Source organism: Microcaecilia unicolor, chromosome 8, assembly GCF_901765095.1.
Source record: "Microcaecilia unicolor chromosome 8, aMicUni1.1, whole genome shotgun sequence".
NCBI lineage: Eukaryota > Metazoa > Chordata > Amphibia > Gymnophiona > Siphonopidae > Microcaecilia > Microcaecilia unicolor.
Window position 1 is genome coordinate 222,235,405 of NC_044038.1, and position 15,036 is coordinate 222,250,440.

General features: G+C 46.5%; 1 protein-coding gene across 2 annotated transcripts in view; it reads left to right on the forward strand.

Moving 5' to 3' along the window:
• Positions 1 to 14,732, forward strand: part of HNF4A (hepatocyte nuclear factor 4 alpha) — a 159,023-nt gene extending 144,291 nt beyond the window's left edge. For both annotated transcript variants that reach the window (XM_030211758.1, XM_030211757.1), the window contains exons 9-10: positions 8,130 to 8,252; positions 13,548 to 14,732. In XM_030211758.1, coding sequence (XP_030067618.1) covers positions 8,130 to 8,252; positions 13,548 to 13,690 — 266 coding nt within the window. In that variant the 3' untranslated portion in view covers positions 13,691 to 14,732. The remainder of the gene's footprint in view (positions 1 to 8,129; positions 8,253 to 13,547) is intronic.
• The last annotated feature ends 304 nt before the right edge of the window (positions 14,733 to 15,036 follow it).

The following is a 15,036-nucleotide window of genomic DNA, read 5'->3' on the forward strand; positions in this document are numbered from 1 at the left end:
ACAGGGGCAATGCCACTACTCAGGGCAAATTTGTACTCAGCTCAGGGATCTGCTGGGCTTATTTTAAATGTATGACTTTTGTAAGATTTTCTGTTAACGCTAATGAAAGTATTTTGTTAATAATTTATAGCTGATTTACAATGATTTCAGAGAAAACAATGACTATGCGTGAGATATATTTGCACACAATGGAGGCAGTGCATGCAAATATATCTCATGGGCAGTGGCGTTTCTAGGCTGGCTGACACCCGGGGCGGATCGCCGATGCGCCCCCCCCCCCCCGGCGAAATTACACCTCCCCCCCGGGTGCAGCGCAACCCCCCCCCCCCCCGGGTGCATTTTTACCTGCTGGGGGGGGGGCCGCGCGCCTGTCGGCTCCGAGTCTACTCGTTCCCTGCTGCTCCCTCTGCCCCGGAACAGGAAGTAACCTGTTCCGCACAGAGGGAGCAGCAGGGAGGGAACGAGTGGACTCGGAGCCAACAGGCCCGCGGCACCCCCCCAGCGGTGGACCGCCCCACCCCCCCACCCTTGGTACGCCACTGCTCATGGGAAACCCTGAAGTGTAACAAAAGTGGCAGAGGTCAGGGCCACCGAGGGGGGGGGGGGGCAAAATTCCCCTGGCTCAGGACTCCAAGGAGGGCCCGGCGCCAGGGTCTCTTGCCCTCTCCTGCTCCCAGGCCGCCAGCGCCGCAATCCCCAGTCTCCACCTGCCTACCCTCAGCTCCCTTCTGTCTGCCACCCGGTCCCCTGCATTTAAAAAAAATCTCGAAATTGGCAGCTCAGCGCCTTCTTTGTGAAAGCAGCAGATTGCCTCGGGCGGGCCTTCCCTCACTGTGTCCCGCCCTCCTCTGATGTAACTTCCTATTTCTGCAAGGGCAGGACACAGTGAGGGAAGGCCCACCCAAGGTGATCTTCCGCTTTCACACAGAAGGTGCTGTGCTGCCGATTTTGAGTTTTGTTTTTTTAAATGAAGGGGGTCGGATGGCAGACAAAAGGGAGCTGAAGGTAGGTAGGTGGAGACTGGGGACTGTGGCGTTGGTGGCCTGGGAGCAGGAGAGGGACACAACAGCAGTAGCGATTGGGGGGAGGAGAGGCGGGGCAGGGGCGGGGTGGTGGCGATCCTTGGGGGGGGCTGGGGGTGACCTTGCCCCGGGCCCGGCTCAGTCTCTCGGCGGCCCTGGCAGAGGTAGATGGTACCTTATAGACTTTGAGGCATGAACTTCAAGGAGCAGAGTCTGCTTTGTCAGATGTATGAAGTGACATTCAGGAGAGGGGTGAATCTACATGAAGAAGACAATTTCCTCACTAAGGTCTTTTTCATTTTTAGAGAGAATGGTACCTGTGATAATGAAGGCAACTTGTTTTTTTTATTCTTCTTTCGCATGCATTATGCTACTTATCTTTGCTCATTTCAAAACAGAGCAATAATACATTGATGTTAATAAGCTCTGAAAGATAACGTCACATTATCTGATGGAGCTCTAGCAGGCGTCCTGGCAAGGCCATATCCAGTAAGTCAGCATATTGCTAAAACTGCTGCTAATTATGGCTCAATATTGCATTATTAAGCTCATGAAGCCAGGAGGAGGAAATAAACTTCATGACAAGGTGCCATGCGATGTGTCATCCATGGGCAACATGAAAGGAGTGTGCAACAGAATGGGGGAGAAGGAGGGTCAGGGGCCCTGTTCCCTCTAAGCTGAGCGGGAGTCCTCCAACTGCCATTGGGGAGTGGTGCTTCAATATTGTGTTTTCAATCGCTAGGGACAAGCAGGTTTCTACGGAGTCCTGTAGAGCATGCCTGTCCTTTACTTTTGAACATGTGGCGATGAAACAGCACCACCTACTGGCAGGACTGAAGGTGGAGGACTCCTGCTCAGCTTAGAGGGAACAGTGGTCAGGGGTGTAGAAAACTGGTTTAAGGTATGTGGTTTCTGGTTACTCTGAGAGTGGAGGCTGTGGAAAATGCGCGTGAATGTCACTCAAGACAGCATCACAAACCTGAGCTACCAGCTTGAAGGACATGCACAGTAGGTCAGACTGAATTACCCTTGTTTCACAATGTAAAGCAGGGTGCTCTATGGGGCGCATTTTCAGTGGCGTTCCTAGGGGGGCTGACACCCGGGGCGGATCGCCGATGCGCCATGCCCCCCGGGTGCAGCACCCCCCCCCCCCCGGAACAGCGCAACGCCCCCCCCTGGCGAAAGAACCCCCGATCCCCCCAGCGAAAGAACCCCCCCCCGGGTGCACGCCGCTGGGGGGGGTGCCGCGCGCCTGCCGACTCTTCGTTTTCATGCTCCCTCTGCCCCGGAACAGGAAGTAACCTGTTCCGGGGCAAAGGGAGCATGAAAACAAAGAGTCGACAGGCGCGCGTAACAATCACGTAACAAACGTTTGTTGTAATATACAGGATACCATACAGTTATTAACTATTGGGCAATAATCAGCCAATGGGGTGGTCAGTTTTTTTTTTTTTTAAACACTGACCGCCACCATTGAAACTAGTCCTGGTTATTCAGTGCTGGGCTATGTCTGAATACCAGCATTAAATATCTGGATGTGCAGCCAGCTGGCATTTAACCAGATAAGTTGCAATATTCAGCCCTTAATGGGTTAAATTAAACCAGCCAAAGACAGGACTGCTATTTATGTGGTCTTCTGGTTCTCCATCCTCTCTGGCTGGTTTAATTACACCTTACTGTCCTCCGCGGCTTCTCCGGTCTGCATTTTACTCTCACCTTGCTATTCCGCCAGGACACTTCGCCAGGTTAAAGTCCACTCGTCACTCTGCCCCATCCGTCTGGGACTCCCTCACCCTGTAACTGTGCTCTGAGTTCTCCTACCCTCGTTTTTGCTGTTGTTTGAAAGCCCATCTAATTTCTCTGGCATTCCAAGACTCCCCTCTAATTTATCCCGTCTTAGGGTTGCTAGAACCGGGACCCAGCAGATGGTCAGCATTTCCTCCCCTTCCTTTTCTCCTTCCCCCTCCCTGTCTTCCAGTGCATTTTTCTCCTGCTGCTTGCTAATTTTCCTCTTTCCTATTGATATTGGTGTTCTTTCATTTTTTTTCACTTTATTTTATTTATTTTGTAGCATTTGTATCCCACATTTTCCCACCTATTTGCAGGCTCAATGTGGCTTACATTATGCCGTGATGGCGATCGCCATTTCCGGGTACAGAGTTTCAGATGGCACCACATTTAGTGGTACGGAGGAATGCATTATGGCATTGCATAGAGGTTTCTAAGTGATAAAATGAGCTGTAGCTCAAGTTAGGTCGTCGACTATAGAGATGTCATCTACAATTTCGAAATAGATTGGTAGTGCGTACTGTATGTCTTTCTTTAATAGCACTTTTTGTTTTGTACACTGCTTTGATGTGCTGTGCCAAGAACAAAAACTGATCAAGAACTGAATAAACATAAACATTAGCTTAACTGGTCAAGGGTTGAATTTCAGCCCTTATCCGGTGTCAACTCTGCCCTTGGACCACCCACACAATGGAGGATGGAAGGGATGTTCAGTGGTTCTATCCAAGCAAGTGCTGCTGAGCATTCCCTAGGGCCAGGTCAGGGTGAGTTAACCAGATGAGAACCTCTCTTCTTAACCGGTTAACACTTTAAATATCAAACCCTATATTACAAGCTAATATATAAGAGATAACAAGGAAGATATATATATATACACACACTAGTAAAAAAGGCCCGTTTCTGCCTCTGATGAAACAGGTGCTAGCGGGCATGGGACTCCCTTCCCCTCCCCTTACGCTAGTCTCCCTGGTGGTGTAGAGGTACCTGTTCGGTCGGGGCAGGAAAGAAAGAGCCCCCTCTTTCCTGCCCGTAGCGGTGCTGCTAGGTGCCCTGCTGCATCGTGTGGGAGTCCGGCTCTCAGTGTTTCAAAATGGCCGCCGAGAGTGAAGTCTCGCGAGGCAGCTTGAACTCTCGGTGGCCATTTTGAAACTCTGAGAGCCGGACTCACACACGATGTAGCCGGGCAGCTAGCAGCAGCGCTCCGGGCAGGAAAGCGGGGGCTCTTTCGTTCCTGCCCGAGCGAACAGGTACCGCTAGACCACCAGGGATAGTGGCGTAAGGGAAGGTGATGAGCGGAAGAGGGGGCGACGGGGGGGGGGGAGCGGGGCGGTACCTTTAAAGGGGCGGGGTGATGGGGTGAAAGGGGCGGGGTGATGGGCACGTCCTCGGCAGGTGCGATTTGTTGGAAGGGGAGGAGTAGGAAAACACGCTCTGCGTGTTTCCCTACTGCTCCCCGTGCGTTCATTTGCCTTGTTGTGTTCGTGTTCCGCCCTCGATGTCATCACGTGTGACGAGAGGGCGGGGCATGAAGACATGGTGAGTGTTGTGGCTTCACCACCATGAATTTACGAACCAGTGTGTGAGTGCCTGCAGTGACGTCAGTGTCCTCAGAACGTTGAGGGTGCGTTTTATTATAGTAGATATATATATATATATATATATATATATATATATATATATATATATATATATATATATATATAGTATAGGTATAATTTTATAACAAAATGCCTGCAAACATTTCTGAAAAATATGCTGTTTGATGTCTGTTTAATACATCTAGAAGAGAGAGATACACACAGATTTAGGTAATTTGGGGGCTTATTTTCAAAATTAAAAAAAAAAAACCATCCAAGACAAGTCAGAAGATGGCACGAGGACGTTTCTCTCTCAAAAACATCCAAGTTGCAATTTTCAACACCCCAATTTTAGAAGTTTTGCTCCACGGTTTGTCCAAATTTCAAGGAGGCACGATGGGACCGTGTTTTGGGTGGGACCTGGGTGGGATATGGGCAGCCCCCGAAGATAGTCATTTTACTGCAATAATGGAACAAGATGAAAACGTCTAGGGCCAAAATTAAGATGTTTTTAGCTAGACTTGTTTCCATCATGACTAAGTGACCAAAAGGTGTTCTAAATGACCACTGGAGGGATTAAGGCAACTCCCCCTCCCCTTTATTCCTGCAGTGGTCATTGACCCCCTTCCACCCCATAAAGATATGAAAGAAACAGTACATACCAGGCTCCATGACAGCTTCAGATATAATGGCGATTTTTATTAGAGCAGCAAGCAGGTCCCAGGAGTAGCCTAGTGGTCTGTAGAGAAGGGGACTACTACTACTACTACTACTACTATTTAGCATTTCTATAGCGCTACAAGGCATACGCAGCGCTGCACAAACATAGAAGAAAGACAGTCCCTGCTCAAAGAGCTTACAATCTAATAGACAAAAAATAAATAAAGTAAGCAAATCAAATCAATTAATGTGAACGGGAAGGAAGAGAGGAGGGTAGGTGGAGGCGAGTGGTTACAAGTGGTTACGAGATCACCAATGTGGCCGCGCAGGCTTCTGATTCTGTGAGTCTGACATCCTGCACATACTTGCAGGACGTCAGACTCACAGAAACAGAAGCCTGCGCAGCCTTCTACATGGAATGTTGCTAGTGGAATAGCAACATTCCATGTAGAATCTCCAATAGTATCTAGTCTGATGTCCTAGACTCACAGAAACAGAAGCCTGCGCAGCCTTCTACATGGAATGTTGCTAGTGGAATAGCAACATTCCATGTAGAATCTCCAAAAGTAGCAACATTCTATGTAGAATCTCCAATAGTAGCAACATTCTACTACTACTACTACTACTATTTAGCATTTCTATAGCGCTACAAGGCGTATGCAGCTCTGCACAAACATAGAAGAAAGACAGTCCCTGCTCAAAGAGCTTACAATCTAATAGACAAAAAATAAATAAAGTAAGCAAATCAAATCAATTAATGTGAACGGGAAGGAAGAGAGGAGGGTAGGTGGAGGCAAGTGGTTACTCAGGCCCATATCCTACTCTAACTGGTAGACTTGTGGTGGCACATATGAGCCCTACAAAATACACTAAATATCTGCTTTACCTTCATATAGGCGACACCTGCAAGGTTGTGAGCTATTGTAGTGGTGTACAGTGAGGTACACAGTAGGGTTTTTTTTTTCCTGCTCCTGAAGAACTCACCATACAATATAAGGGGGTAAGGGTGAGATGGGATCTTTTATGTGAAGTCCATTGCAGTGCTCTCTAGGCTGCCCCACTGCTCTGCTGTGATACCTGTGTGGCCAATCTACTAAGAATGACCATTCCCAGACATCCCAATGGCCTGGTTTTTGAGTGTTTTTCTCTTGGATGTTTTAGTTTCCAAAATTGTCCCAAAAGAAAAACACACCGATCACAAAACGTTTAGGAAAAAGGCGATTTTCAAACCAAAAAGATAGATGTTTTTCAAGTTCCAAAATGGCTATTGGGCTCATTTTCGAAAGAGAAGGACGCCCGTCTTTCGACACAAATCGGAAGATGGGCGTCCTTCTCCCAGGGTCAACCAAATGTCGTTATAATCGAAAGCCGATTTTGGACGTCCCCAACTGCTTTCCGTCACAGGGACGGCCAAAGTTCAAGGGGGTGTATCGGAGGCGTAGCAAAGGTGGGACATGGGCGTGCCTAACACATGGACATCCTTGACTCATAATGGAAAAAAAGGGCGTCCCTGATGAGCACTTGAATGACTTTACCTGGTCTTGTTTTTCTTACGACCAAGGCACAAAAAGGTGGCCAAAATGACCAGATGACCACTGGAGAGAATTGGGGATGACCTCCCCTTACTCCCCCAGTGGTCACTAACCCCCTTCCACCCTCAAAAAACATCTTTCAAAATATTTTTTGCCAGCCTCAGATGTCATACTCAGGTCCATCACAGCAGTATGCAGGTCCCTGGAGCAGTTTTAGTGGGTGCAGTGCACTTCAGGCAGGCGGACCCAGGCCCATCCCCCTCCCTACCTGTTACGTTTGTGGAGGAAACAGCAAGCCCTCCAAAACCCACCAGGAACCCACTATACCCACATCTAGGTGCCCCCCTTCACCCATAAGGGCTATGGTAGTGGTGTACAGTTGTGGGTAGTAGGTTTTAGGGGGGGTGGGGGTCTTAGCACACAAAGTAAGGGAGCTATGTTCCTGGGAGCATTTTATGAAGTCTACTGCAGTGCCTCCTAGGGTGCCCGGTTGGTGTCCTGGCATGTCAGGGGGACCAGTGCACTACAAATGCTGGTTTCTCCCACGACCAAAGGGCTTGCATTTGGTCGTTTCTGAAATGGGCGTCTTTTGTTTCCATTATTGCCGAAAATCAGAAACGACCAAGTCTAGGGACGACCATCTCTAAGGACGACCAAAATTTCAAGATTTGGGCATCCCCGACCGCATTATCGAAACAATTGGGACATTTTGTGAAACTTGGGCATCCCTTTGTATTATGCCCCTCCATGTCATCACTCAGTTTTTGGCCATTTCTAGCATAACGTCCAAAATCGGAATTAGACGTTTTATTTTTTAAAGGCAGCATAGGTACATAAGTGTCTTTAGAAAACAGACTTCTAGAGTGGAAAAATGCACCTGTACAAAGTTACACCTGCTCTGTGGTAGGCGCTGCTTTCTGCATGTACTATTTTACAATGCACGTGCACACCTTGCAACTTTCTGCATATACTCTGCATGGATGCATTCATATTTTACAATGCACATGCACACCTTGCAGCTTTCTGCATATACTCTGCATGGATGCATTCATATTTTACAATGCACTTGCACAACTTGCAGTTTTCTGAATGTACTCTGTGTGGGTGCATTCATATTTCACAATGCACAGGACACCTCGCAGCTTTCTGCATGTACTTGGCACACCATAGAGAAGGCATCCTTCTGTCCGCATGTCTATTTATGCAAGTGTATACACCAATGCAATTATTAACACCCATCTTTTTGCATAAAACATGCTCTACACATGGAAAACACTTTACAAATTTACTTCCCTCTATGGGTAGTCGTAACTGCAACAAGCTACACTGCTCAGACCACAGTCTTGTATCTGCCCATAGATTTTTCCGTTTACAAAGGCACAAGGCAAAAGCCACCGAAGTGTCCTGTACGTGTGCAAGTTTCTGCAGCATCACTTCTGAACCAAAACTATAGATTCTTTTAAGATGATGCACTCTCCTCTTTTTCAGTATCAGAAGTGTTTTACAGGACTAATTCTGATGCGACCGATTGAAATTATTTCTTTTTCCAGGATCTACAAATGAAACACCTCATGCACATCATCCTTTGCACCCTCACTTGGTGCAAGATCATCTGGTAACTAATGTTATAGTGGCTAATACAATCCCTGCTCAGATACATAATGGACAAATGTGTAAGTATCAGCTGCACAATCAGTTTGATAAGCACATTCTATGGACTGCTGTTGGTTACAATGTGTTCGTTTTTCATGTTATGGGGTTTCAAAAGCAACAGATACTGTGTTTCGTTTCATGTTGCATCCTCAATGTAAATTCAAGAACACAAATAAGCAAGATGTTACGTTCCAAAAAACAAACAAGTCCATGCAATGATGTAACACTCATTGTTCTGTATAGATAGTAAAGTTTAATATTTGAAGGTACGGTCCATTCCGGTGTTTTTATAGGATTCTGATAGGAAAGGTGGTGTTGGGTGATTTTAGTTATCAGAATCTGAGGGGGAGGAGCTAGAAGTTTTAAAATTAAGGGGGTCTTTTACTTAGGCGTGCTGGCGTTTTTAGTGCGCACTAAAAATAGCCACGCGTAAAACACTAAAGACGCCTATGTATGCCTATGGGCGTCTTTAGCGTTTAGCATATGCCTATTTTTAGTGCATGCTAAAAACACCGGCTCGCTTAAGTAAAAGACCCACTAATTGGTGTGGCAGAAGGCTGAAGGTTCCCTTGCAATGGTCCAGGTAGGAAGCTTATCCTGGAGACAGCTACTATGCTTAAGAACATGCAAATGTTCTTAAGTGGAGGAGTGGCCTAGTGGTTAGGGTGGTGGACTTTGGTCCTGAGGAACTGAGTTTGATTCCCACTTCAGGCACAGGCAGTTCCTTGTGACTCTAGGCAAGTCACTTAACCCTCCATTGCCCCATGTAAGCCGCATTGAGCCTGCCATGAGTGGGAAAGCGCAGGGTACAAATGTAACAAAAATAAAATAGATACTATTGGAGATTCTACATGGAATGTTGCTATTCCACTAGCAACATTCCATGTAGAAGGCTGCGCAGGCTTCTGTTTCTGTGAGTCTGACGTCCTGCACGTACGTGCAGGATGTCAGACTCACAGAAGCAGAAGCCTGCGCGGCCACATTGGTGATCTGCAAGGGCCGACTGCTACATGGAATGTTGCTAGTGGAATAGCAACATTCCATGTAGAATCTCAAATAGTAGCAACAGTGGAGGAGTGGCCTAGTGGTTAGGGTGGTGGACTTTGGTCCTGAGGAACTGAGTTTGATTCCTGCCACAGGCAGCTCCTTGTGACTTTGGGCAAATCACTTAACCCTCCATTGCCTGCTGCATTGAGCCTGCCATGAGTGGGAAAGCACGGGGTACAAATGTAACAAAAAAGAACAGCTACAGCATACATCTCACACAGGCCATTTAGGATGCAAATATCACTCAGTACAAGCTGTTTTTCTATACACTGGCTCAATACACATCCTCCTCCCACGCCCTACCTCTACCACCCTCCTCCCTTACCCATCTTACTTACCCACATCTAATTGTCCACCTCTTTATACACTATATTACAGTTGTTATCCATTCTATATTACTTTGTAAACCTGTTATATTAGGTAAGCCGCACTGAACCTGCTAATAAGTGGGAAAGCGCGGGGTCTAAGTGTTGCAAATAAATAAATAAATAAATAAATCTTCAGCTTGAGGAACTGTTTGAAAAACAGTCACAGCACAAACAGAAACCTCAAATAAGGAGAGGGCAAGAGAAATATATAGCTAATGCCCTATAAGTTTATTTCTGTAAAAATTGTAGACGTTTTGCTTTTTAAAAAAAATAATCGCTTATGATTCATCAAAGGGATCTATGGCCTCAAAATGATCCAACTACTGACACTGGTGCAAAACAATCCAACTTCTGAGGTTGCGCTGATGAATTTTCTTTTTCTTTTTAAATCAATATTTTAGTAAATATTTTTAGAACCTAAAGATCCAGTTGGCACCAGCTCTCAAGACAAGGCTGGCCCAACCATTAGGCAAAACTAGGTGGCTGCCTAGAGCAGCAGCTTCTGGAGGGGGGGGGGGCAGCACAGTCAATTTTCCAAGTTTATTAAACTCTTAATATACCGCCTAATGAGAAAGCCTTTCAAGGCAATTAACAATGTCATATAAAAATAGAACCTTAAAAGAAAAAAAAAAAAGCACTTTCGAATGATTTCAGAAATATAAGGTTAAAAACTGAGGGTTTGATCCAAGATTTATACCTAAAACCTAGATTGATGGAGAAAATTACATTGGAATACTGATCATTCTAATTGAAGAAGCTAATGTTGAATCACCTTTGCATTAAATCTGAAGTTCCCTTAGGGGCTCTTTTATTTATTTATTTATTTATTTGTTTGTTTGTTTGTTGCATTTGTATCCCACATTTTCCCACCTATTTGCAGGCTCAATGTGGCTTACAATTTCTGTCATGGCTTTCGCCATACCAGAGACAAAGATACAATTGGTATTATATGGAGAACATGGGTGACATAGAGGGGAATAATCGAACGTCGCCGGCGACCTATTTTGGTGGCGGCGCAACAGCTGGCCGGAACCGTATTTTAAAAAAAGATGGCCGGCCATCTTTTTTTTCGATAATACGGTGTGGCCCGGCGAAATGCCTTGGATTTCGCCGGGTTTGAGATCGCCACTTTTGTTTTTCCGCGATAATGGAAAAAACTGCCGACGATCTCAAACCCGGCGAAATCCAAGGCATTTGGCCGTGGGAGGAGCCAGCATTTTTAGTGCAATGGTCCCCCTCACATGCCAGGACACCAACCGGGCACCCTAGGGGGCACTTCAAACATCTTTTATAAACAACCAAATTAGCTTCCAGGTGCATAGCACCCTTCCCTTGTGTGCTGAGTCCCCCAAATCCCCCCCAAAACCCACTGCCCACAAGTGTGCACCATTACCCTAGCCCTAAGGGCTGAAGGGGGGCACCTACATGTGGGTACAGTGGGTTTTGGGAGGGCTCAACATTACCCACCACAAGTGGAACAGGTAGGGGGGGGATAGGCCTGGGTCTGCCTTTCTGCAGTCCACTGCAACCAATAACAACTGTTCCAGGGACCTGCATACTGCTGTCAGGGTGCTGGGTATGACATTTGAGGTTGGCATACAGGCTGGCAAAAAAGGTTTGTATTTTAATAATTTTAGTGTGGGAGGGGGTTGGCGACCACTGGGGGAATAAGGGGAGGTCATCCCCCATTCCCTCCGGTGGTCATCTGGTCAGTTGGGGCACCTTTTTGAGGCTTGGTCGTGAAAATAAAAGGACCAAGTAAACCCGGCGAAATACTGCTTATCGCCGGATTTTATTTTTCCATTATCCGCGAAAGTCGGCCATCTGGTAGCCACGCCCAAGCCTGCCCATGTCCCACCTTCGCTTCGCTGCCAACACGCCCCTTTGAACTTTCGCCGGTGAGGCGAAGGGAAAGCGGCGAAGCTATCACAAATGTAGCTTTCGATTATACGCTTTTCGCCACTTTTGCGAAATCGCCGGCCATATCCCGATTTGTGTCAGGAAATAGCCGGCGATTACTTTCGATTATAAGCTGGATAGTAAAATTAAACAGGTAAAAGAGAAAACGTTCAACTGATATTACATATGGAGCATGGTTGACACAATGAGATTAAACAATCAGGTTAGAAAGAAAAAAACATTCAGAATATGAGTGAGTGGTAATGCGTTACAATACTTATTATGGATCATTGTGGTATGCCTTATTAAAAAGATAAATCTTCAGTGATTTACAAAAGTTTATTAGGTTGTAAACTGTTTTCAGGTCAAATGGCAATGCGTTCCACATTTGCGAACCCATGTATGAGAAGCTGGACACATGTGTTAATCTGTATGTTAATCGTTTACAACTTGGGAAGTGAAGATTTAGGAATGTGCGTGCTGATCTTTTAGCATTCCTGGGTGGCAGATCAATAAGGTCTAACATGTAGGCCGGGGCATCTCCGTAAATGATCTTATGATCACTTTTACAAAGTGGCGGTAAGCCCAACGCAGGCTTACGACTCGCTAAAAGGGAAGTACCACTGGGTTACCGCAGCAGCCCGGCAGTAGTTCCCACCCCCCCAGCCCCAGCGTGTGCCATTCCCGGTGCTAGAAAAATATTTTTTTTTACCGCTGAGTTAGCGCAGGAACCCTTACCGCCACCTCAATGGGTGGTGATGTGCTCCCACCCAAAATGGGTGCATGGCTAGTGCTTCACCTGGCACGCGTCCATTTTTTTAAACCCTGCCTTTTACCCGCTGCGGTAAACGGGGGCCTCAGCATGCATCAAAAACATGCGCCGATGCCAGCGCAGGCCCCCTTTTGCCACAGCTTTGAAAAAGGACCCCTCAGTGAGTTTGAAATTAAACAGAGAAATCTCAAAGCAGAACAATTGATCCAAATAGCCAGGACAAATTCAAAGAACCATCAATGAATCCTTTTACCTGCCAGAAGGTTGGACACTTTTCCAAAACCCATTTCTCTAGCTTAACACATACACACACTCCAAATGTTATTGTTTAGAAGCATACTGTCTTGGGGGGGGGGGGGGGGCAGATTAGGGGCCTGAAAGTTAATTGAATGGGGGATGTAAGGCTGAAGGTTTGCTTAGGGCTCTGACTCAAGATCACATGCACCCCCTCCTTTAGCAGTCATATCTAGGGTTACCATATTTTGTCCCCCAAAAATGAGGACACATGCCCCGCCCCCACCACACACCCTGCCCCCTTTCACACCCACCCCGCCCCTTTTCACACCCTCGCTCCACCTCCTCACACCCTCGCTCCGCCCTCTGTCACATTTTCCCCTCCCCCCTGTCACATACCCCATCGCCCCCCCTCCCCGTCACCCCCCTCCCCTTACCTTACTACTGCCCTGGTGGTCTAGTGACCTCTTCGGGGCAGGAAAGAGCCCCCTCTTTCCTGCCCGGAGCGCTGCCCTGCATGCATCCTTCCTGTCCGTGATCTCGGCGCCGATTCAAAATGGCTGCCAAGAGTTGAAGTCTCGTGAGGTCACTTCAACTCTCGGCGGCCATTTTGAATCGGCACTGAGGATCACCAACAGGAAGGATGCAAGCAAGGCAGCGCTCCGGGCAGGAAAGAGGGGGCTCTTTCCTGCCCCGAAGGTGGAAGAGGTCACTAGACCACCAGGGCACTGGTAAGGGGAGGGGAGGCTAGCAATCTGCCCGTTTGTCCAGATTTCTGGACAAACGAGCAGGCTGGACAAACGGGCAGATTGGCAAAACCCACCCGGTTGCCCGGACACGCCCTCAAAAAGAGGACATGTCCGGGTAAATCCGGACATATGGTAACCCTAGTCATATCTGAGTCATAGGGGCCTTCTGCATAACAGACCATATTTTGATCACAATATTTAGCAAAGAAATTCTCTCAAATGCTTTTTTTTTTTTTTCTTTTGCAGCCACTCCAGAGACTCCACAGCCTTCTCCACCTGCGGGATCTGGCCCCGAGCAGTACAAACTAATCCCTGAGGCAATCGCTACTGTATCGAAACAGCCATCCTCTGTCCCTCAGCCCTTGATTACCAAACAGGAAGCCATATAGCACCGCATTGATGCAAGGAGAAAGCGAACAGTCTCAGGACTTTCTGAGGAAGTTGCCCAGTTTGAAAAGCAAACCCAGAAAGCGAAGCAGCAATATCAAATCCCCTTTGCAAGACTAAAGACCGAGCTATCGAGCTGAAAGCAGTCTTTACTCCGTGACGCCAAGCCTTATTTCCTGCATTAATGTCAGCATTGAATCAGACAGCCGCAGCGGAATGACATTCTTACTCGTAGTAAATACTAAATTAGTATAGGGGAGGAAGGTAATAAATAAGAAAAAGATTTCCTTTTTATTATTTTAGTCTTGGATATATTTCATTTTGAAGTTAAAAGCTTAAAACACTTTGATAAGAGCAGCTTTGAAAGACATTTCCTGGACGATTAATGTTGATATGAATGCTTATATGGCTGAAACCAATGGGCAGGGGTATCTGTCATTTAATCACTGGATCATGCTGTATTACTACAGAAAATCAATCGGGTTTTGTTTTTATCTTGGCTGAGCTCTCTTTTGATGAGTAAAGGCCATATGGATTTAATGATCCAAATCAAAGGACAAGACCATCACCGGACTACAACTTGGAAAAGATGACCCATGTTCCTCCCTGTATAATAAATCCAGTTTATTTTAAAAGCCCATCACCACCTATAATAAAAAAAATACTGTTAGGCAAAAATACATGTGGACGGGCCCCGAACATTCATATCAACAAGGACTGCAGTGGAAAACACATTAGCCACTGTTAACATGAGTTTAGTCAGCTGACAGATTGCAAACTTCACGTGCAAATCACAAAGAGTTGACTATTCTGCCTTTCCATACTGCCATAGTTTTAGTACTCTAGGATCGCAAGATGCTGCCATATTGTTTGTAAATTCTGCTAATTGAGAACGGAGATGAATTTGATATACAGCCTACATTCATCCTCAAATTAGTAGTTCACAAGAGAACAGAATCAGAAACAAGGTTTTTTTTTTTTACTTTATTTTTACTGTTTTCCAAAATAAACTTGTTTACAAGGCCTATTTCTCTTTGTAAAGCTACCCTGCACAGTCTCAAAATGTTTCTTCAAAGAACTAGACGAATTAGTAATTAGGGGCCTGAAACTGAACTGGCAGGCAATTATCATTTTTGCTGACTTCTCCTGGCATGAAATCTGGAAATTCAGGGGTCCTTTCACGAAGGCGCGCCGACAAATGGCTTGCGGTACGGTAGGTGCGGGTTTTGGGCGTGCGCCGATCCGTTTTTTAGCGCACCTGTAAAAAAAGGCCCTTTTTTCGCCGAAAACGGACGTGCGTCAAAATCAAAATTGCCGCGCGTCCATTTTGGGTCTGAGACCTTACCGG